At 43.8% G+C, this 24,310-nt stretch overlaps 1 protein-coding gene across 2 annotated transcripts in view; it reads left to right on the top strand.

The window, feature by feature from the left end:
- The window catches only part of NOSTRIN (nitric oxide synthase trafficking), a 54,180-nt gene that overhangs the window by 12,425 nt on the left and 17,445 nt on the right, over window positions 1-24,310 (top strand). For both annotated transcript variants that reach the window (XM_036884018.2, XM_057505454.1), the window contains exons 4-9: window positions 9,543-9,626; window positions 12,241-12,303; window positions 12,495-12,576; window positions 14,758-14,820; window positions 17,374-17,472; window positions 22,378-22,503. In XM_036884018.2, coding sequence (XP_036739913.2) covers window positions 9,543-9,626; window positions 12,241-12,303; window positions 12,495-12,576; window positions 14,758-14,820; window positions 17,374-17,472; window positions 22,378-22,503 — 517 coding nt within the window. The remainder of the gene's footprint in view (window positions 1-9,542; window positions 9,627-12,240; window positions 12,304-12,494; window positions 12,577-14,757; window positions 14,821-17,373; window positions 17,473-22,377; window positions 22,504-24,310) is intronic.

Genomic DNA, 24,310 nt, shown 5'->3' with positions numbered 1-24,310 from the left:
TAATATTTCACCCAGACCAAAAAAATGTTCTGCTGGATATTAAGACGTTTATGCAATAGATGCTTTCCTGAGCATTTTGTAAAGATAAGCTGGTGTAATTAAATTATCTCTCCTTAGACAAGAAGACCTTTTGAGTTGCTTTATGTTCTCTCCTGATAAATGTGCACTTTGTATTGTCTTCTCACACTTGAGCTTTAGGCTTTCCTCCTTTTATGCAGCTGTTTGATCTTGTAGGTAACATGAAGACTGTTTGTCCACCATAGAAGAGTCAGTATTTGGGGAGAACTTTTTCTAATGGACACACAATCTCTTACTAGTCTATAGAAATATGGCACATATTGTTTTTTTCTTCTGTGTTCCTACATGACAGCTGGCCAAGACAGAGGCCATTACGTTGCCATGACTGGGTCATTTCTTTCCCATGGGGAGGGACTCTGAAGTCACTACTTCTGCCTACAAGGCGTTTGAATGGAGTTGACAAAATAACATGTCCCAGGATGAACGGTCACCACCCAGCTAGAGTTAGACTTGCCTTGACTCCCGTTCTGCGAGAGAAATAATTCTTTCCCTAGAGAGACAAAAGCTAAGACGCTGTTTCCCAACAGTACCTTTCCCTTGAATTAGAAAAATACTTGGAAAGCCGGTCCTCTTTAAAAAACCATCCTGCTACTTAGAGGAGAGCCAAGTAATGGGGACCCCCATCAGATGAGTGAAATGGGACTCTTAGGAAAATACAGTTGGCATTTCCACTGAGAATCATGAAGGCAAATCCAGTGACCAGCATCACGAAAGAGAAAGTGAGGGAGCTTAGGCGTCGTCTTTGAATTAAAGATGCCCTCCACATAAAATGCATTCAGTGAATACTTGTAAATGGGATGAATAAATAAAGGAAAGACAATTAAGGGTTTGTTTTCTCTTTATTGCATCTACGTTACTAGAACAAAAATCTTTACCGTCCTTGGATATTAACAACTGCAGACACCTTGCTCAAGAATCCATTGCAATGAGGCTCTACCCGACAGTTCTGATTAGCGCGGAGCTACCAGAGAAAACACCACCATCAGGCTGTGCTTCTGGATAATGCTTCATTTCCCGGCTCAGCTGCCTGCCAATTTGTTCTAATTGGTGGGGAGAGAAAAGTGCAGTTGTTACGGAAACCTCATTTTGCCTGGAGGTTCTCCAATCTTGGTCACGCTCAGGTTCTTGTATCCAGTTCATTGCTTCGAGTTCCTGTTTTGCAGTGGCGACTCAGATTTAGCCGGAAACACAGCCAGCAGCTCCTTCGATGCCTAATGCCAAAGTCGTCGGGTTCAGCTGAACACAATTACAGGGTTAAAAAGACAAAGGCTCACTCCCAGAAACTATTTATGAGCGTTTATGTCCCTGCGCCCTCACAGCTCACGTTTAAACAGGCTTTGGTGGGACAAACAATTGTTTCTCTGTAGGGAAGCTTAAGATCAGGTCTTCAAATGGCAGGTTCCACCGGCTCTGGACATTAGGAAGAACAAAAGAAAAAAGAAAAGAGAGAAAACAAAGGAGACAGTATAGGTGGTCTTGTTCTATCCGTGATTCATTACAGATGCTATCAACAGAGGAATAAAGCCCTGAAATGAAACCTGTGATAAATCCTCTCCTCTTCTTCTCAACCCGTAGCCTGGGTAGTCTGAACTCCACACACTGAGCTCATTTTTGCACAGTGATGACTCACGTGTATATTACTAGGCAATGCGTCTTATCTGTGCTTCAAACCATATATCCAGCCGTCTGTTGGACATTTCCCCCGGGTATGGAACCACTGAGTCAGTATATCCCACACAGAGTTGATCAGCTTTCCACTGAAGCTGCTACTCCTGGATTTTTTCACCATGGTTACTGGGACCTCTGCCCACCCAGTCAAACCCAGCTCCTGTGACCCTTTCACCTACCTCAACTCATGGCCAAGTTGAGTTCATAATTCTCTCTTCTAAACACCTCTTATACTTACAGCTTTCTTTTCATTTCATGGCCTCTGCCATTGTTCTGGCAAAAATCTCTTCCCCTGTCCTTTTGTCGAGGGGTCCTTGCAGCAGCTGTGCAGTTTGCATGCTGCCAAAGGCACCTGGCTGAGGGCTGAGTGAAGGCAGAAATCGAATCCACTCTCAACCCTCAAGTCTGACACCCTGGCCCCTGTGTCTCTGCAGAGGATCTCCTTTTTCCAATCTAAGCAAAGTTCCCTCAGCTAGATTGCTGGCTAAGGCCTTGTCTCTGTCTCTAATGCGTCTTCCACTCTGCCCGTGACATTTAAAACCCTTCAAAGACTCTGTGACCTTTAGTATAAAATTCAGCCATCGTAGTATGTTATAAAAGGATCTTTGAGACCTGGGCCCTGCCTTCCTATCCAGCATGACCCTCTCCATCTCCCTATGACCCCTGTCCCAGTTAGAGTGGCCACTGTTCAAAGGACAAGAAACAACAAGTGTTGGCGAGGATTTGGAGAAACGAGAACTCTTCTACACTATTGGTGGGAATGTAAATTGGTACGGCTGTAGTGGAACGCAGCACAGAGGGAGGCTCCTCCGAAAACTAAAACTAGAAATGCCATTTGACCCAGTAATTCCACTTCTAGGAATTTACCCAAAGAAAACAAAATCCCTGATTCAAAAAGATATATGCACCCTATGTTTATTGCTGCATTATTTACAGTAGCCAAGATATGGAAGCAACCTAAGTGGCCATCAATAGATGAATGAATAAAGAAGATGTGGCACATATACACAATGGAACATTATTCAGCCATAAAAAAATCCTACCATTTGCAACAACATGGATGGAGCTAGAGGGTCTTATGCTCAGTGAGATAAGCCAGGTGGAGAAAGACAAATACCATATGATTTCGCTTATTTGTGGAATATAAAAACAAAGAAATACAGAATGAACAAAACAGCAGTCGACTCACAGACACTGAGAAGTGACTGGTGGTTATCATGGGGGAGGGGTTGGCATGGCAGATGGGGAGGTTGAGGGGAATAAAGGGGCACGAAAATTCTCAGTCATAATGTAAGTTGGTCACAGGGATAGTAGTACAGCATGGAGAATATAGTCAATGATTCTGTACAAAAAAAGAGAGAGATTCAGCTATCTCACTCTGATGGGACTTTAGTCCTCAGGCTCAAAAAAGTGGTCCTCAGAGGCACGTAGAACTAGTTCCTTGCTCCACTTTAGCTCTTACTGCCCTTCAGTGATGTTCTCTGTAGACTTATCCACCTCCTCCGTGGAGGCTGAACCCCTTGCAGGTGTTTGTACCCCACGTGGCTGGCGCAGAGCCTGGCACAGAGCAGTAGATGTTCACTGAGTGAATGAATGTGTTAGGGTAGGAGTGACTTGGGACCTTAAGGCACTCATAACTTTTAAGAAGTTCAAGTTAGGCTATTTCTGGGGAGCAATAAATGCATGTGTCAAAATAAATTTATTTGCATAGTATATAGATTATTATCTTGAATAAAAGCTAGAAAATAATGATAAAATCACAGAGGGGACCATTTATCTAGCGCAATCTACAGATAAGGCACTGTGGTCGACGTGGCTCATACTTGGGCTCCTTTACTTTAATTCTCATGATCCAGTGCAGTGCAAATGTACTTCCATCCATTGCTACTTCATGGGGGGAGGGGCTATAAGGAAAAGGTGGTCCACCTTGGTTTCTGCCCAGCCTGACCCAGGTTTGGGGTAAGAGGGTCTTCCAAGTGGGCAGGCCGTGTAGGGCAGTGCGGCGGGAATCCCAGTGTGCTCAGGGGGCTCTGGTCCACCTCCCTTCACAGGCTGGGGTCCTCCGTGGGAAGGGTTTGACTTTCAAGCCGGGTAGCAGGGGGTTGGAGGAGGTGAGGTGGGCCCGGCCAGCTCTCTCATCAACCTGCTCCCGCTTCATCTGAACGTAGCATTTATATGACAAGGGGGGATTCTGTATAGAGTTTTGATTTCAGCTGAAAAGTCTTTGAAACTATCCCCTCTTGTCCATCTTGAATTCCCCCACAACACTCTCCCCACCCCACCCCAAGCCACATAAACTCACTCAATTTAGGAATTACTAGACACGGAGGATCTGAAGAGCTAGGGCTGCCATTCCCGGGCATTCCCTGGGCCCAGGGTGCCTCAGTGGGACTCTCAGACTGGACCCCCGGAAGGGTGTCTTCCAGACTGTATCCTCGGACCTCACCTGCTTTTATACTGTGCTCAGGGGCCAGAATTAAGGCAATCAGTAACAATAAAGTAGGTGTTGTGGGCTAGCCGGAGACCCCAGCTGCTCCAGTAAGAGAGCTTCTGTGTAAAAGTGTCTTTCCAGTTGCTAATAACTAACTTTTAAATGTAGCCTGTTTGTAAGATGAATTTGTGACTATCTTTCAAAAGGCAAACTGATCAAGCTTAGGTGGAAAATGTCAGCATCTCAGATCCCAAGCCAGAGGCTGTTGCTGGTGGAAAAAGTCAGAAGCCAGGAATGGGCGTGATGTCACCAACAGGGCTTTTTCACATCACTTAATTCCTACCTGATTCATGATGAGGGGCGGGCTCTGTCAACCTTCTATTATCAAGCTTGAGACAGCTTTAGTTCAATTTAAATTAATTCCTCATAGACACAGGGGCCAACTACTATTTTTGTTTTTTTACCACTTTTTTATCATCTTATTTTATTTTATTAGAGCAGGACACTAAAATTGATTACTCTGTTACTTATATTCTTATAGTTTAATTTGTGTTCTATCTAAAATATTGAATCAGATACTACATATTTTCCAACTCTCTTTTCTTTCAAAAGCATAATTTATTTTAAAATCTAAGACAAATGTTGGTCTTTGACTTACTGGTTAGCCTTCATTATTACTAATGAAAATGTATCGATCTGCCTCCACATGCTGAGACGAAATTTGAATATAAAGGGATGAAAAGTCAATGCATGCCATTTCCCTGGTCCAGGATCTTTAAGACACACTGGAATAGTCTAATATTCATTTATCCATTAAAAAAATATACACATCATCAGTTTCGTTTGTGCCAAGATAACTGCTTGGAGAAGGAACTTAGCTTTTATTGGCTGTGGTAACTACAGGGCTAGAACATTAAGAACAATGTTCTTACAAGCTTGTCTCCGATTATTTTAATGAGGGATGAAAATTCCATGTCTCATTTTGAGGCTTGACTCCCTTTATGTGCAGCAGCCATGATAACACAGCTCCCTTCAAAGGACTGAGAAAAACAACTGTGCGTGAAGGTGAGCGGTGCCACCTCTGCCTTGGGAAAACACTAAGGCCAGTTCGTTTCTGTTTAGCAGGAGTTCTGAGATAGATAGAAATATACATACTCCTTCATTAGACCATAAGCACAGATGAGCCACACTGCAGTATTGGTTCCAGTTTACAAACATTCCAGCTTATAAAAGCGACCGCTCTCTCTGTGCTTGCCAGTTAGAACGTGGCTTCGTAGAGTGCTTTTCTCGGGGGAGGAATTTGCCCATTAACCTCTTAAGATAAAGGCCATTCGGGGCCAGAGGCCTGAGAACTTTTCATTCAGAGACAAACTCACTAGAAAGGGAGCAGAGTGACATATCCCCACACCCGTCCTTCCCACTCTATTTCATTTCATTTCCCTCTGATTTGCAGGGTAATCTGCTGAGGATTCTGAAACGGTCATTAGAGTTTAAAATGCAAGCGTTGATTATTGCTGCCTGCTTTGGTCAATTTGAGTTGTGGTTCTGAAAGCCTTTAGGGATCATCATGTATTGAAAGCAGAGACAAAAGGATACAATAGTGCTGTTCTAGGCCATGCCCACCAGTCTGGCCTCGGAGGATGTTGGTCACACCCTCTGCTGGTGGCAGTTGATATCACAAGCCCTTCCCTTCCCGCTTTCCAGACCCTCAACACCTCCTCGCCTTCCGAAGGCACCCTGGACATTTTGGGAAGAGGCCCCAGGAAGCTGGTCCTGTCTCTGCTGAGGCTGCGTGGCTCCCTCCCTCGCTGCTGAGCCTCCGCAGGTCGCTGCAATTAAAGGCGGAGTGAGAGGCTGTGTCGATTCTTAAAAGTACTTTCCTTTGACTCCCCCGCGATTCTCCATCTCCAGCTTCTTTCCCACAGTCCCAGTGGCTAAGCAGGCAGGCCCTCCTGCCGGACAGCCGAGGTTGGAATCCCAGCTCTGTCCCTTCTTCATGTGTGACCTCAGCAAGTGACCAGTTAGATTCTGTGCCTTGGTGTTCTCCTCCGTGAAATGGGTAAAGTAAGTGAGGCTGCCTGATGGGAGTTAGCACGGAGTTAATGAGGACACACCCTAAAACATGCAGAATGGTGCCTGGCACGTTGTAAATGCCCAGTAAATGTCAGATGTCCCTACTTGTAGGCAGAACACAGGTCGAGCGTCAGGAACATGTCATCAGAGCTATGGCAGCACATTTGTCAAGAGGGCACTATATGGAATTTTTAAGCTATATGACTTTGTAAAACTACAAATCTGCCCTGCTGCAGATTTCTAAGATACTTGCATGTGATGAGAAGCCTCCCAAAGCAAGAAATGCTCTGTAAGCTGGTTTCCTACCACGTTCAAGCAGAAGCCAGCAGAAATACTGGGGTTTTGGAGAAAAGATGGTCAGGCTTGAAACAGAAGAGCAATAGCCTCAAAGCGGGCAGGACCCTCTCCCTCTCTTGCCACCAAAGCCCAGTGTTTTCCCCAGGTGAGTCTGATCAAGTTAATGATTTCAAGGAGGGCAACACTCCCTCTCGGTAGCGCAAGGACATCCTAAAGCCAAACTGAATTCTGCGGAAGAGACTGTGCGTGACAGCATGACCTTTCCAGTTAGAAGCCATCTGGATTGTTCTGGAGCTGATGGATAAGCAAACGGGGGATTCTTCCTCCCAACACCTCCCCACCTCTGTATATTTGGGGTGTTCTGAATGTTTAGAGATTCTTTTGGATACATCAAAATAGCCGTATTAGAAAATTGTGCACTTATTAAGAAGTTGTGTGGCGCCCAGCTGCTGAGCTGAGCCCTGCTTCGTGGCACTGAGTGCCCTGTAGGCTGCCTCAAGCATGAACGGGGTGCTGGAGGGCGAGTCCTAAAAGCCAGAGGTGCATCACAAGAGGGTTTACGTGTTTCATTATTCCAGGTACTAGAAAGCCATGCATTCTGACATCAGGGCTGAGCACAGAGCAAACTTGTGGAAACACATCAATATGCTGGCAGTTTAAAGTGTCAGAAGCAGGGAGGTGAGAACAGACTTGTAGCAGAGACCAGTTAAAAATTCTAATCAAGACCTGATGGGAAGCCAGTTCATTCATTCATTCATTCAAGACACACACAATAAACACCTATTATGTGGCAAACACTGTTCTAGGCCTAGTTATATAGTAATAAACAACACAGATTCTTGACCCTCATGGGGCTTACATTCTAGGTATGTTCACAGAAGTGCACTAAAAAAAAATGTGATGTAATATAGTGGAAATTTCTAGGACATAAAGCTAGGAGAGGAGAGTGCCGATGATGCTGTTTCAGATATGATAGCCTCTGAGGTGGGGATATTTGAATAAGACTGTTGGTGTTCATGTGAAAGGGAATGCCATGTGGCTTTGTAGCAGAAGCTAGAGCAAGTGCAAAGGCCCTGAGGCAGGATGGCACCCAGCAGGATGCAGTACAGTGAGCAGGGGATCTGGTAGGAGGGCAAATCAGAGAGGGAGCCAGTTGTCACCTCATGCAGGTCAAAAGCAACCAGTCCAGTCTTTGAGCCCCTCCTAAGCCTATCATGACCACATTTTAATCATCCCAAACACCCCTGTGATAGGCCCAATGACTCCTTTCCGTGTTGCCCAAGCCACCCCACTGAATGGTAGTGGCCTCTGGGGTTCCTAGAGGGCCTGAGTCCATTGGAGGTGATGGTCTCTTCAAGTTTGCTGCTGAGCAGTTTTCTCTCTCTCTCTCCGTCAGTCAGGACACATTCCTAGAAAAGAGAAATGTATCTTGAATGCAATGAAATATGTATTTACGAGCTTCATAATTTCAAAATACTTGCCTTAACCTTCTTTTATACTTCAGCAAGATCTGACACCAAATGGGTGTTTTCTGCACCTGGGCCTTAACATGCATCCTACAGTGGTCTTTTTTTCTTTCAAAAAGTGGCAAGAATAACTCAGAGCAAAGTTGTATTAACAGGGAAAAATGAATAGAAATTCAGCAATTGATCAATAGCCCAGGATCTCTGGGCTCCATTCTATGAAAGAAAGCTGTCCTTCCCTCTTCGGTCTACAACACGGAGTCTCATTTGTGTGAAAAATGGCGGGCATTACCTTGTAGTTGTTACGTTCCAGTTAGTAGAACTGGAGAGTTCTGAGGTCATTTCCCAAAGGAAATGAAGGCATAAACGATTCTAAAGATATTTTATAACACAAAGAGAATTAAAACTGAAAATTATGCAACAAAACACACTGGTTCATCTTAAGAAGGAAAACAGTATACATAGAACTTAATTTCCTACATTTTTATTATCTTCAGTGAAAAGTGAGACACTGAATAAGAATGTCTTCGTTTTATCTATAGACGGCCTCCTAAGTAGGACACAGTAAAATCTTTTAAAGTAAGAGTGATTCAGTCTAACCTCTGTCTGCAGGGCACGCCCAGGTTCCCTACTAGTCTTGTCCTGCAAAGAAAGTAGTGAAAACTCATTTTCTAAATATGGTGTTGGCCACCTCCGCAGCTCCCATTAAAAAGCCACCATTTGGTTAAGGCCATCATAATTCATCATTTTACTGCCTGCTATTACTAGAGCTAATCTGGTAGTGCTAATGTCCGAGGATAAGTTGGAAAGTCTTCTGTTCCCTACTAGATGGATCAGTCAGCTAGGACTGCCGTAATGAGGCACCGAAGAGTAGGTGGCTTAAGCCATAGAAATGTGTATGGTCTCACGGTTCTAGAGGCTGGAAGTGAGATCCAGGTGTAGGCCAGCTTGGTTCCTTCTGAGGCTGTGAGGGAGAAGCTGTCCCATGGCTCTTTATAGGTTCTGGTGATTTGCTGGTGATCTTTGTCATTCCTTGGTTTGTAGATGCATCGCCCCAATTTCTGCCTTTATCTTCACATGGCATCCTCCCTGTGGGTGTCTGTCTCTATGTCCAAATTTCCCCTTTCTGTACGAACATGTTGGGTTCAGGCCCACCTGATGACCTCATCTTAACTTGACCACCTGCAAAGGCCCTATTTCCAAATAAGGCCACGTTTGGGGCTCTCGGGGTTAAGACCTCAACATCCCACAGGGGGTGGGACAAGGGGGATGTAATTCAACCCATACCACTAGTGTACAAGAAGGGTAAACAGAAAACCCCCTTTGTAGGACCCTCTTGGATGTGCTTAAGGATTATTCCTAAGGATGGAAGGATACTGATAGTAAACAAATCGTCTCTTCTTTATGTAGACATTGCATTGTCAGCCTGAACCCCTTCATACGTGTGTGCATGCATGTGTGTGTATGTGTGTGTGGTTTAGCTTAATTTCTGGCAAGCACATCCAATCTAACAACCATGCCTTTGCTAACAGGGCAAACTTGGAGATGAACTATGCCAAAGGACTTCACAAATTGGCAATCAAGCTGAGCAAAGCATTGCAGAACACAAAGAAGAAGTAAGTGTATGGAAGGCAAGACAATTCTTAAAGGCAAAATAATACTGAAGATGATAGAAAGTCACATAGATTTAGTTCCAGCTTCTTAGAACTGTGGCAGGTATATAATGTCAAGCAGGTCTTACAGTCTGTGGCACTTACGTGCTCTCATTTAATCCTCACAATAACCCTTGAGAAGCTTTACTGTGGTCTCTATTACAAAGTCTTGAGGCTTGAAGAGTATAAGAAACTTGCCCCAATCACACAGAGGAGTGACAGAACTGGATTCCTCCCACGTCTTTATGACGTGTACGCCCAGGTTCTAACAGCCTTGGTAATGATATTTAAACTGGGATGCAGGGTTGTTGTGTTGGAAAGTCTTAGAGTCATGAAGTGCAAGTCCTGCTTCGTCCCCACTCTGTGACCTTCAGTGAGTAGCCTGGCCTCTCTGTGCCTTGCTTGCTCCACAGTTAGATGGAGTAAGGGTATGTCAGCCGATGTGTGTCTGTGTGTCGGGGAGGGTGTGCATTAAATGACATAATGTATGTAAACAGATTAGCACATTGCATATTGAAAAACTGTTGGTTCATATTTTCCTCCCAATGCATTTCAGAATGAAGTCAATTCTGTGTTTTGGGAGAGAGAAAGAAGAAGTTATTCATATTCTAAAAATGGTCCATCCATGAACATTTATTATGAAGATTCTTGACTAACACTTGCAGATACCACTCTAAACCAGCAGTGCCATTGCAAAAAAGGCTTCTCTTCACGGTTAAAAGGGGAACCTTCTGGAGTTCACATTCCTATTCCTCCTTAGGCATCACCTGTAATAGCAGATGATGACTTTGAAATTGTTCTGACTTTGAGCTTGATTTTTAGGATAGTATTTTCATAGGTATAAAGGTGCCAGTAAAGAAAAATGGTTGAGTATACAGACTTCAATTAGGCTTCCCAGGTTTAAATTCTAGCCCTACCATTTATCAGGGGGGTGAATTAGGCTGATTTATTTTACCTGTCTATTTAAAATGGAAATAAAACCCATCTCATGTAATTGCTGTGAGGATTAAAATAAGATAACACAGGAAGTGAGCTTTGTCCCTGGCATGGAGCCAAAGCTCCATGTTCATTCTGATTTTGTTCCGATTGCCTCTTAGAGAGAGAGAGCTGTGGGGGTGCTGGGTGTGTGTCTTACTGTGTTGCAACCCAGCATCCAGAACGGTGCCCCTGAAAACCAGCATGTCCACAATATTTGGCTAACCAGGGTTAGCACAACAATATTTGATAGTAAACATTCTTTGACCTTTTATCTGTACCAAAATCTGTCTTAGGTACTTGTATAGATAACCTGAGTTATTTCTGTTTCCAAAGACCAAGTAAGTGAGGCTCAGAGAAGTCAGCTGATGCTTCCAGGGTCACCCAGGAAACAAAGCTCAGCATGTGGATTCAGACGCAGACCCTGTGAGGCCAGAGCCCTGGGCTTCCTGCTCCGCTGCTCAGCTCCTCCGAGGGACAGGTGTCAGGGTCTCTTCCCAAAAGTGTGCCTGGATTCCTTTGTAAAAAATCAACTGTATTGGTGTTTAATTTGCATGCAATAATAAGCACTTGTTTTAAATATACGGTTCGGCTGATATCGACATAGGAATGCACCATGTAGCCACCACCAAAATCACAACAGGGACATTTCCATCATCCCAGAAAGATTCCTCGTGTCCGTTTCCCATCCTCCCCCATCCGAGCGATCCCTCACCTGCTTCCCATCAATACAGAAGCCTCTGGGCTTTCCTGGAATCGCCTGCTCCTGGTGGCATAGAGCAGGTGGCCTCTCGTGCCTGGTTTTGGGCCTGGCTTCAGACACACAGGAAGCCCGGTGTCCCCTGGTCCAGTTTTCCATGCCCTGACTGCAGGCACACCTCGGGCATCTGGAGGAAAACCTCGGCAACTTCAGTAGGGGCACAGCTCCGTCCCCCGCCCTGTCAGAGTCGGCACGGGCCTCCGTCCCTGACGTTCACCGATGCAATTGGGCTGATTCTGACCTTGGAAGGCTGACTGTCTGGCCTCCTGTGAACTATGTCCCTTCCATAGGAGAAAAAGCATCACATCCCTGACCCCCCTTCCCTCCCCACCACCCCTGTGCCGCTCAGGACGGGCTGTACTCTACTCTTGTTAAATTGAGACACTGCTTACAAGACCATAAAACATCCAAAAGCTGTTGTCCTAAAAGCTGGCAGGGAAGAGGAGCTAGACCCAAGCCCACCAACAGCACAAAGGAAGGACCCAGGTTCTCGGGTCAAGGGACACTTAGCTTCTCTGAGCCTCAGTTTATTCCTCCTTCTACACCTGGTGCGCTCTCTCCCTCCTGCTCTAAGTGCCGTCTCTCTTCTCCGCTACTTTATTCTCTGATTTTCTACAGACATCAAGTGGAAAATGAGTATCAGAATGAAAAATAACAGAAAGAAAGCAGTCTATGTAATGACTGCAGATAAATACATTGGCAGCATGTAGCCCCCTGGGGAAGCCAACATGTTCGGGAGATGAGTACCTAACTGCTGAGGGCAGCAAATCAGATGTGACATTTCATGTCCCAGAGGCTGGAAAAATGACACCCACCTTTGTGCCCCCCCCCTTTTGCCTCCAGCTGTCTCGTCAGCGCGTGGGCCTGGGTCTCGGAGGGCATGAAGTCTGCAGCGGACCTGCATCAGTGAGTGTTCCCACCCCAGCCCTGCTCCTACCCCAAAGGGCACCATAAATCCGTAAAGTGGGCATCCTGCCAATACTCCTGGCCTGAAGACATGGGCCATAACACACCATGTGATTTCCCTAGAAAGTAATTTGGAAAGTAGATATAAATCCTAATACTGTGCTTGTATGTCTTTTGTGCTCTACTTCCAGGAAACTTGGCAAAGCAATTGAGTTGGAAGCAATAAAACCAGCTCATCAAGTCCTCAGTGTACATGAGAAGAAGAGAAAATCCGTGAGTCAAAATCTTTCTTAAAGCAAGATTTCTGTCTTTGACCCCAAGGAATGAAAGTTGACCTAAAAGTGATACTAGGTTTTAGAAATTTGTCAGAGAAGTCAACACAAACTCAAGATTTATGCACAAGGATGTTTGTTAAAGCATTGCTTATACTAGTGGAAAACTAGAAACTTCTTCATCATTCCAAAATAAATTATGATAAATTCAAGCAATGGAATACAATGCAACCATTAAAAATCTTATTATAGAATTTCATAGCAGGGTTTTCTTTTCTCACAATATAGTGTTAAATTAAAAAGCAAGATGAGAAAACCTAACAATATGATCTCATTTTTGTACAACATGTGCCTATGAGCATAGAAAAAACCCTGGAAGAACTTCCTCAGAATGTTGATATGAATTATCTCTAGATAGTAGAATTAGGGTATTTTTATTTCATTTTTTTGTACTTTCTCACATTGCCATTGTTTTCTAGTGAAGAGATTCCTTTTTTCATTAGAAGCATTATAAACACAATTTTTAAGAAGATAAGCTTTTCCATGCTTCTTGTCTTGGGATTAGGTAAAGACAATAATAATAGGTAGATTCTTCAAATAGCCTTAAAATTGCAGAAAAATAACTAAGCAATTTTTTTAGGGCATCTGCTCATCTTGTATAGCATATCCTCTAGTATTCCTTGCAGAAAAGTTTCATTTATGTTATTTTTGTTTTTATTTATGTGTCCCACAGTCATTAGGCACTTTAAAATATATTTTCAGGCAACATAAAGAGATGTTTAATAAATGCTGCTAGCCTCCGATAGGGGTGGGTCATGGTTGCTTCGTTCCAAGGCCAGGTGTGCGCAAGAAGGTCAGGAGCAGTGATAGGTGGTCCTGGGTAAGGGGTGGGTGGTGACTAAGGGGGGGTTTCAAGTGACCACAGTGAGATAAAGCAGGTCCTAAAAGTAGTCAATAGGATGAGGGGACTTGTAAAGCCCCAAAAGTATTTTATTCAAACTCATTAAACTGAGTCAGGAAATGGAGTTGATGTCTGTATGGACGTATGTGTATTTGTACCAGAAAAGATACTCTACTTAGGGCTAGGGTGATGGGGGAAATTTATAGCAATTACTAGAAAGTAATATAATCTTTTGCCTTTGCAAACCAGCTTGATGAAAACCAACACTACTCTATATTTCTGTAATTACAAGTTATTTCCCATACCACATAATAATATCAGACCCACCAGCATTTCCTTAGTACTTACCACAAATTAGGCGCAGTGATGGGGTCATTACACAGTGCTTTAGATAATTAATGTCATGATCCCCCCAAACTGCTGTTCCAGTTCCTAATCTTCTTTTCAGCATTGTCCCTCCCTGCCGTGCCCCTACCACCTGGGGCCGACTGTCTCACAAAAGATGAAAGATGAGAATTTCTTTTTTTAAGTGAACTTGTCCCACATTTCAGCCACATACAGAGCGTTAAAATTGACATAGCGCATAGAATCATTTTCTTTGTAACAATTGTTACAATAAACCACATATTCCAAAGTTAATCAACTGGGGAAAATAGAATTGCATATTGCTAGATCTCAGAGTGGTGGCCTGACGGATGAATGTGGGTCTGCAAAAAACGACTGCGGTCCAGGACAAACGGTTCTGCCCTAACTGAACTCTGATCTCAGAGGGTCGCCTAGATGCCTTTATCATTATGATTACTGTCCATTTGACTGTTTAAAAGCAGGAAAAGGAGTTAATTATCATTAAGAATTCAATCTCTTTGAAACTAAAGCAATATCCACTTCAGAGGCACTGACACACAGTAAGATTAGCACTTCCAGGGCTGTGGCCCAGGGTGTTATCATTTTGTTCTCATGGTGCTAAATGTTGGTCCACAGGCAATAATGCTGACATCAAACCATGGAAGATCCCTGTCCACATGGATTGTACCAGCAATATTGGTTTTACATAGTTATATATCAGAATTAATTATTTTGCCAAATGCATTCAAGCTAAATCCTGTCAAGAGATGCCTGACATGGGGACAGGGTAATGGCTGTTTTTCTCAGGACGCATATCTACAGTGTTTTGAAACTCCTGTGACCTGAGCTAGTGACTGGGCCAGAACTAAAGGCATTAATCAATGTGACTCAATAAGGAGATAGCAAAACATTTTTTTCTTTTCTTCTGTTCAATAGCTTGATAATGAAGTTGAAAAGGCAGCAAATCTTGTCATTAGCAACTGGAATCAACAAATAAAGGCAAGTATTCATAAATATCATCAGTGTGAACTCAGTTTTGGGGTCCCAGTTTTGTGCTTTTGCACAAATGTGAGAATGTGTTTTTGCATTAGAATCTCTAAGTGCTAACTGAAGAGAAAAATATTTCCTTATTTGAGTTATTATACAGATATATCTTTCAACTAAACCAACAGAAGAGCAGGGTTCTAAATATGGTTATTATTTATAGCTTACCCTTACATAGCATTTATTGGGTGCCAGATGCTATATATTTAATCATCACAACAACCCAACGTGGTTTGCGGCCTTGCACTGTCCCATTTTATAGATTGGTGGGGAATCTGAGACACAGAGAGAGAAATGATTTGCCTGAGGTTACAAAGTTGGTTAATGGTTGAACCAAGAATTGTTACAAGTCACTGTGCTCCAAAGTCATTGCTTTTAACCAGTACACCGACTGACTCTGTTAATCTGTGACTCTGAGCAAGTGACAAATACTGTCTAAGTTTTGGTTTTTTCTTTTGTAGAAAGGTGTTCATGATCCCTGTCTCACTAGAGGGAGGAGTACCACAAGGGGGGGAGGGCAGTAGGTAAAGGGGAAAATATGTATTGATTCCACATGTATGCACAGGCCACTTCCTGTGTCTCACACTGTACTAAGGCATGATTTCTTATTTTCAGGCATTTAAAAATGTAGTTAGATAACATATATGCAGGAAATAGTGAATGAATTCTAAGTAGAAGAATTATGATCTGGTGTGAGAGTTTAAACCATATCATTATAGGTTCTTAAGCAAAGAGAATAGCAGATGGAACCCATGGATATATGCAGAAGATCATTCTAGAACAATCCAGTTTAGGAGGAATTCATTTTGGGTAGAAAGGAATAGAATCCAGGGGAGAAGGCGTCTGCTAAGGAAACCTGATGATCGCCTTTTAGAGAACTTGTGCTCCAAAAGTAGGAATTCTTCTTTTTCATCCCCAAAGTGTCAGTGTCCAAGGAGAACATCCCCCTAGTGGATAGCTACTAGTGTCAAAAAAATAGAGATACCCTCAGAAATGGGGGCCCCCACCTCAGCCCTCAGTGTTGCCTCTGAAGCTTTGGCTGAAACCAAGCACTCCAGGAGACCAAGGACACAAATAAGAAATGTTTAAGATAAATGCATTTCCATATCCATAATAGTAGTATTGATACAAGGATGCTCACAGGAATCAATTTTATAATAAATATTTAAAAGTCCCATAAACAGTGTCCAGTCATCTGCTTTCAATTTGGCTCTTGATTGTATGAGGTTTCTTTAAAGAGAATTTGTTTTGAAAAGTCTGTTCTTTAAACATTCAACTTTCACAGGAAATTCTGTATAACGGACAAAAGGAGAGAGAGAAATCATGCTTAGCAGCTGCAATTGCTTTCAAGAAACAAAAAGCATCTTTTATTATTTCCTAGTTTCCACCAAGTAATTTTTCTAAATAAAGTGATTTTACTTTTTATGAAGAGTGACAGACAAATTAGAGAACATGAAATTCTTGAGCTTTACTAATTTTCTCCCCAGTTAACAATTCGTGATTCAGTGTGTCAGCAGTGAAGCGCAGTCTATTCTGGAGACACAAATGAAAAGCCTTAAAGGACCAGACATCCTTGCCTCTGCTCCCAGTTAGTGGCCAGCATGTGACCAACCGATGGAAGGTGGGGGAAAAGGGTCTGTGAACTTCCTGTTCCTACGGTTCCGTCTTGTAAAGGCTTCTGATGTTTAGAGACATTTAGGAGGCTTTGCCTCTGATTCCTAAGGAAAGAGAGACCTGAGCTTTTCTCTTCATTATCTGGGTTTACAAAGTCCTTGAAACCTCAAGGTGAAAAACCAAAGCCTTTCAGTCAACCCGGTCTGAACAGGCCGAATCCAAACCAACCAAATGCTGTTTGCCTTTTTTATCCTGGAGCATCATCTTCTGCCAGGTTGGAACGGTGTAGAATAGGATTTATGAATCAGAACCCGTCTGAGATTTGAGACAACAGAGTAGAGGGACTTCACTCCGTTAAACGCTTCTTCTTGCCCAGCTCCCCACCCGCCGCTGCAAACACAGGGCATTTCGCAAGATGCCAGGCAAGTGCCCAGCTCTTAAGCCTGGGCATCAGGGAGCAAAATCTCCCCTTCACTCTAAGTTTTAAGGGAGCATCTTAGGACAACCTCACTGTGGCCCAGGTTGGTTTAAAAGAATGGAGCGGGCAGTCTTCTGTGTTTGCTGTGCTATTTTTGTGTGTGTGGGGGAAGCCATTCCCTTCCATTTTATTAGCTAGAACAATGTTTTGGAGGCTGTGGGCCTTTGGCAATTTAGCAAAATGTATAACTCTCTTGAGCATACTCAGTACAAGGAAAACCTGAGTGTTTTTCAGGGGAAAATGTTAGCCACTGTGTCATTTTAGGCAGATTTAGAGGTGAGGGCAGAAATGAAGAACTGAAACTATATAGTCACTCAAACTAACACATGGACATAACTTGTTCCAGAATAGGAGAGTTTTTCTCTTGATATTAGTTTCTGATTCTTTCACACTTTTTTGTCTGTTTTTGACCATAGGCCAAGAAGAAATTAATGGTTAGTACCAAGAAGCATGAAGCACTTTTCCATCTTGTAGAAAGCTCCAAACAAACGGTGACTAAGAAGGAGAAGCAGAAGGTAACCTGGCATGGCTGCTGGGGGCGTGTGGCTGGAGACGGATTGGTTGCCTTTGCTTAGCTGTGAACATAAGAGAAATCACTGATTATCCACATTGTGTGGGGTCTCAGAGCTGTAGTGTGGTGAGGTATAAGAAGGGATTCTAAATCATTCGTGGTCCAACGTAGATTTTTAAAAGATTATTGACAGATGATAAATTAAACCAATGGTGTTCCATTACTTTAAAGTATATAATGTACTTTACCTTTGGTGCATATTATGTATAGTACTTTATATTTTATATGAATATGGTAGGAACATGATAAAATATAAAAAAGTAGAAGTGTTTGAAGGATGAGATGAAGATGAAACAATAATAAATGATGAAATAATGAATAACAAAATAATTTTGAATGATTAACTAATCCTGATATCTTCATATGATCATTAAGTGACATTTCCAGACCAAATATATGCTTGGAGCAAGCTTCAGCCTTAACTGTAGGAAATATAAACTCATATTTCTAATAGACCTCGTGATCATTTTTAACTTCTTGTCAGATCTCAATAGATTAGCCCCCCTTTTGCCTTTGCATGGGGGCTGATGCTCTCAAAACCAGGAGCAGGAAGAAGCATCAGTTCCAACACCAGTTTCCTGTGGCTTTCTCACACTTACATTGTTAGTGCTAATGTTGATCCAGAGCCTTTTAGCAGAAATATTTTTAAGGCTTTTGTTAATTTTGAGTATTAGCCTAATAAAGCTGGGCTGTACATCTGCAAACCTGCATGATCCAGGTACGTGCAGATGGCCACGTGTGCCAGGATGCTAAGGCAAAGACATCTGTGCGTGCGTGCCCCCGTGAGCTCCTCTGTTGTAAAAGTCCCAGCCTTCCTCCAGGACACTTCAGAGTCCACGACTGTCCTGTGTGGGCGCCAGCGCCAATTCGTGTATTAAATAAGAGGAAGCTTGGTAGCACCAGCTTGACCTCAATGAACCCAAGTCATAAACACATATAATATTGAAAGGCAAGCAGAAAAGCAAATATTTCTGCCTGCACCCTAATAGATTGTCTTGTACACTTCATGCAATATGTGCCCCAGATCGGAAACCTTTGAAATAGTCCATGGAAACACAAACACCACCACTGCAACCCAAAACATTCTTGAAGAAAGAGAAAGTTGTCATTGCCAGTCATGCCATCATTTTGTTGGAAAAACTTTTTGTTGAATAACTTACATTTGTTGTTTGAAAGATTTTACAAGGCTCTCATTTCTTCACGTGTCCATCTCACAGTTTGGGATGATCAGAATAAGCACTGAGTAATGAGCTAGCTTCCGAGACGGTAAACCCACAGTACATTAAAATGCTCGGCACCAGGACATGTCGAGGCGGCAGGAGCCCGATTCTCTGTTGATGTCCAGCAATAACAAAGGAAAATCCTGGGCAGCTAGGCAGTGAAGTTCCTTTTCCTTCTCTCCTTAGGAGCTTCGCTGGGAGGTAAAGCCCACGGTCCTCCCATGTCCTCCTCCAGCTGGTCCTTGTATCACAGACCCCTACCATCTCCATCACTTTATCTGGTGGCTACTTTTCTGTTTTGGCCCTAAAGCTAGACGCCTCAGGTGGCATTCATTTTTGCATTTCACGTAGAAGTACCCACGGTCTCTAGCCTGAGCTTGAGTGGGTTCTGGGCTGCTCAGCGGTCCTTGTTCTCACAAGAAGCTGATCTAAATCTCCATTCTTCTCGCACCCCCATCCTCACCACCCACCCTCAGCAGACTCCTTACCTCTTACCTTACAGAACAAATAGAAGTCGGCACAGCCACCTGCCTGCTAAAGTCCTGCGTGCAGTGGGACAGACCAATTCATCATTGCTCTGATTTCCATCCCGTCCTGCTTCTCAGAAATGCTTTCCTTGATTCGTCCCTTCTCCCCTGTATCTCGGACCCAAACCTCCACGAGAGTGGCTTCCCATCAGCCCACTTCGCTCCCAGTCCTGGGAGAGTAGGGTGACTCTGGACACCCGGTTGCACGGCCCTATTCCTGTCCCTCTCCAGATGCTACCACCTCTCCTTTTTACAGTAAGATTTGTACACGGGGTTGTCTGTGTCTGTCTCCACCTCCTCATCTCCTGTTTACTGCTCAAACCACCCAGCCAAGCTTTCCCCAGCATTCTACCACGAGTGTCCTTGCCATCAAAGGCAGTGGAGTGCTTGTGGCTAAAGCCAGTGGGTACTTCCCGGATCTTACCTCATTTAACTTCTTGGAAGCATCAAGCATCACTGGCTTCCCTTTCTAGAACCATTCTCTTCTTTCCGCTTCAGCAACATCTTTCTTTTAGTTTTCCTTTCTGGCAGTTTTTTCTTAAACTCCTTCATGGACGTCCCTTTTTCCGCCTGTCCTTTATAAATTGCTTTTTCTGTTGATCTCTCTCCTGGGCGTCATTCTGTTTTATTCGGCATTGTACCTCATGCCCAACACAGTATTCTCAGTCCCAGGTACTCAGTAAATACTGCCAAGTCTTTAGCAACATAGCTATGCTGACAGTCTCCAGAATTAGGGCTCCAGCCCCACTGCCTTCTGGTCCCTCAAAATTAATATCCAAAATCAGAACTATCACTCCACTTTACCAAAAGTATTCGCTATCCTTGTGTTTTCTAATCTTTGAATACTACCATCTACCACATCCTCCCGATTCTAACTCCTAAACCAAATACTTACTTGATTTACTTATAAATACCCACTGCCATCACCCCACCCACCCCCAGTCTCTGCAGGCCACCGTCATTGCTGCTTAGGTTCCTCTCCCGGAGATCTGGTCTCGTGGCCTTCAGTGTCGCCTCTTGTTATCTATTCCACTTGCAAAAGCCAGCCTGACTTTTCTGAAACTCAAATCTGAGGATATTAGTCTCCTTTTAAAAGCCTCCCACAGCTCCCCGGTGACCACAGAATAAAGTACAAACTCTCTTATGTGGCCCTGAAGACCTTCCTCTACTTGACCTTGCCTGTCTCTTCAGCATCACCTCTTGCTGTTCTCTCCCACAGTGTGTGCTCCAGCTTCACCAAAAATTGTCCAGTAGCACATCACGCTATTTTGCTGCACCGATTCCTACTTTCATCTTAGGTTTATTCACATAGGATCATTCCTGTGGGGACTATGTGCTAAGTCTTAGCATAAATGTCATTTTAGTTCACTTTAATGTTTAGATCATTTTAAACAGGGCTAGGGCTTCTCTCAATGCCCAGTGACATCTAAATACATCATCCTGGCATCTATCACACAGGATAGGGATGGGTCCCTGCCTAGAGAGTCCCTTTGTCTATTCCCAGAGCACAGTACATCACACACTGTGACACTCAGTAAGTGTTTGATGAATGAATGAAGGAATGTTTGAGATGTTTGTTCAAAGAGAAACAAGGGGGGAAAAAGTATTCGCTCTTTGACAAATTTAAGTAAAGGTGTCTGAGACGTTCCTTAAATAAGAATATAAGAGTCTACATTCTTCTTTTGTACCTATTTGAGGTTATTTGCTATAAATTTCACGAGCAGAAACATGTACTCAATTGCTGTAGTGTAGGCTAATGAATGTGAGTGGTCAACTCAAAAGTGACTCCATACTCATTGCTGAGGGTCTAAGGATTCTCAGTAAGAATCTAAGGACAATGATTTAGCGAAATAACGCTATGGCACACTGTCAGCCCTTTCGCTATATTGTTATCGAGTTAGAATTCACAAGCTCATGTTTCTGGACATAAATGTGGTTCATTATACTTGATACACAAAAGCAACTGTGTCCTGTGTAAGTCATACATCAGAGCCCAGGGACATTTGAATAGCTAGTATATCAACTGAAATGATAAAATGAGTGGTGTTAATGTTCAGCATTTTGAATGAATGTTCTTCATTATTGAAACATTAGTCAAAGTGTCCTTAAACATAAAGAGGGCCATTCTTAAAAGCCTTTGTCTCTGTCCTTGAAACTCCTAACTACTTAAGTCAGAGGGATCCTTGGTGCTCCTTAAACTGTGGTTTGAGGACCATTTGCATCAGAACCACCTGAGCAGGTAGTGACAGTGCAGATTTCCTGATAACCCCATGAACGGCTGAATCAGTATTGCAACTTGTGGGACCCTGAAAATCTGCATGCAGCTTTACAAGCACCCCATGTTATCCCCAGGCATATTGAAGTTTGAGACTCATTCATGTAACACCACTTCCTCCTTTCCCAAAGACATGAAATCACTTGTCTGAGCATTTTGAGAATCAATCTCAGCTACCCCGGTCCAGAGAGTTTTGTATTCCTGTGATTTTCCAGATGATTTCACAATCAGAGTGGCCAATTTTGGTGACTGGCAAGAGGGGCTCCTTACGAAGGAGGTGCTCCCTGGGGGCAGGATGGAAGGGAAGCATGTGTCGTGCTGTCCATAACTTACAGTCAACCCCTGCACGGTCTCAGGCTTTTCATTAGTGATCAAGTTCTAAAAATTATATGATTGCACAGATCTCTACCTGTCCTGGTAAGAACTTCCAGGGCCTAATGGATTTAGCAAATAAGAGCATGGGACTCACTGAGACATTACAGCCTTGAGTGGGAGACTCCTGATCTGCCCTGGGCTCCCCACACCTCTTGTTTGGCCTCCTTTCTGACTGGGTGAATGTGGGCACATGGCATCATGTTTGAGGACTTGGATTTACTCCTGTGAAAAACGGAAGGAATCATCCTGAAAGGCCCCTGGGTTTCCTTTCCGCTCTGACATCCCTTTATTCTGAGAAAGATGTTTGATTTTTGTCATCTGTAGTTACTGCTTATGACTTTAGCTGGGGGATGAGAAACATGTCATTGGGATGCATATACCTGTCTTTACGGAATTACAAAGGACTTTCATGGATGTGCTGATGAATGTGTGACACTGACGTTTTATTTCAGCTCCTCAATAAACTGAAAAAATCAGCTGAGAAGTTGGCAAAAGAAGATGAAAATTACTACCAGAAAAACATGGCTGGCTGTTCCACAAGAGTGAAATGGGAAAAGATGCTAGAAAACTGCTACCAGGTAAGTTAGGCATTTGCACTGTTTCCTTCTTCCGTGGAGCTTTGCGTGGTCTTGGAAATAAAGGTCAGATCTACAGGTACATGATCGGATGACCTCTGTCCTTAGCTATGACCCTCACTCCCATTATGACTTTAGACAAACAACATTACTTCTCAATTGTTTTCATTTCTTCAGGGAAATCAAAGGGCTGTATTTACCGCTTTCAAGGTAGGGTAGATGCAGAATTAGGGAAGAAGGGGTAATTAAAGGTGAGATGAGAACTTGGGCCACTGAGGGGAAGAAATTAGAATAACCCCTTCTTTTTTTATTTATTATTTTTATTTTGGTATCATTGTGGTTACTAGGTTCCCTCCGTCATCAAGTCCCCCCACATACCCCATTGCAGTCACTGTCCAGCAGTGTAGTAAGATGCTGTAGAGTCACTACTTGTCTCCCCTGTGCTATACTGCCTTCCCCATGCCCCCACCTGCTACATTATGCGTGCTAATCGTAATGCCCCTTATTCCCCTTCTCCCTCCCTTCCCACCCACCCTCCAGGTCCCTTTCCCTTTGGTAACTGTTCATCCAGAGAATAAACCCTTCTTTAACTGACAGCTTCATACCTAAGTTTCTGGAACTCCCCTTGCCTGTGCTGACTAGGTGTTAGGTGACGAGAGACCAAGTGTTGAATTTCCAACTTTCTCCCACTGGAACTCGGCTCTCCAGCCTGCCCTCTGACGTTGCCCTGCCCCCTAGCGCCTCTCGGTGTGGCCTTCCTAGAGGCCAGCCTCCTTGGACAGCCCTGTTAGAAGGGGGGGGAGAAATGGCTGCTCCCCCTGCATTTTCCAGGCACCCGTCAGGGGCTGTGAGAAAAACGCTTAGCCTCGGTGTCTCCACCCTTCTCACTCCTCAGTCTACACCGTGTAGGTGGTGGTAGTTACGGTTCTTACCTGTGTGACTGCAAGATTTCTGGTGTAGCTGACACCTCCCTGGCGTTCAATACCTGTTAGATTTTGCTGTTACTCACCACCCTTCTCTGAGGCTCTTACTAGGCTCCCCTTCCTTTAAGATTCCTTCTCTTACTAGGGCCTTCCTGCATCTTCTCCTCCCACCCCCACCGCCCTTCCATTAGTCCTGACTTCTGTATCGCAGCATCATGGAAATTATCTTTTTTGCTTATCAAGTCCTCCTTATGGTGACAAGAGACGTATTTGTCTACATTTCCAAAGACCTCCTTTCAACACAACTTTTAAAATATTTAAGCCTTAGGGTTTTTATTAGAATCCGTGTCACATGGAGAATCTACTCAGTTCATGAGTCAGCATCCAGTTGCAAAAAGTAGGTTTCCTTTCACCCTTCTTGTGTCCGGGCTCATTGCTCCCAGCCTGCTGGGGGCCCCCGGTGCTCCCCTCCTTCCCTTTTAGCCCTCACTTCCTCTTCCCCTCCGCCCTCATTGCTGCCCTCTGCCCCCTGCGTGCCCACCGAGCCCACTAGTCCCCCAAGGCTGCTTCCCTCGAGTGGTCCTTGCCTCGCCCTAACCGAGATGACTGTGCTCTGCAGTTCCCCGGCTTGCTTACATTCAGTCAGTACCCACAGGGCGCTGGCTTGCGTGTTAGGCTGTGTGTTCTATACGTCCCGGTGCTGCAAACTCAGGAATAAAATGATAGATTCAGGAAGACACTTGCCAAAGGTGGGCTGAATTGAATTAAAGGGGAATTTATTATAACCGTTGGAGGTGGAAATGAGACAACTAGATTGTTTTGCTTTTTTTCCTCTATTCTCTCACCAGTCTGGAAAAAATGGAATGTATGAATTCGTTTAAATGCCT

This window comes from Manis pentadactyla, chromosome 8, assembly GCF_030020395.1.
Source record: "Manis pentadactyla isolate mManPen7 chromosome 8, mManPen7.hap1, whole genome shotgun sequence".
Taxonomy (NCBI): domain Eukaryota; kingdom Metazoa; phylum Chordata; class Mammalia; order Pholidota; family Manidae; genus Manis; species Manis pentadactyla.
Note: the sequence above shows the minus strand (reverse complement) of the source record. Positions and strands in the feature narration are given on the sequence as shown.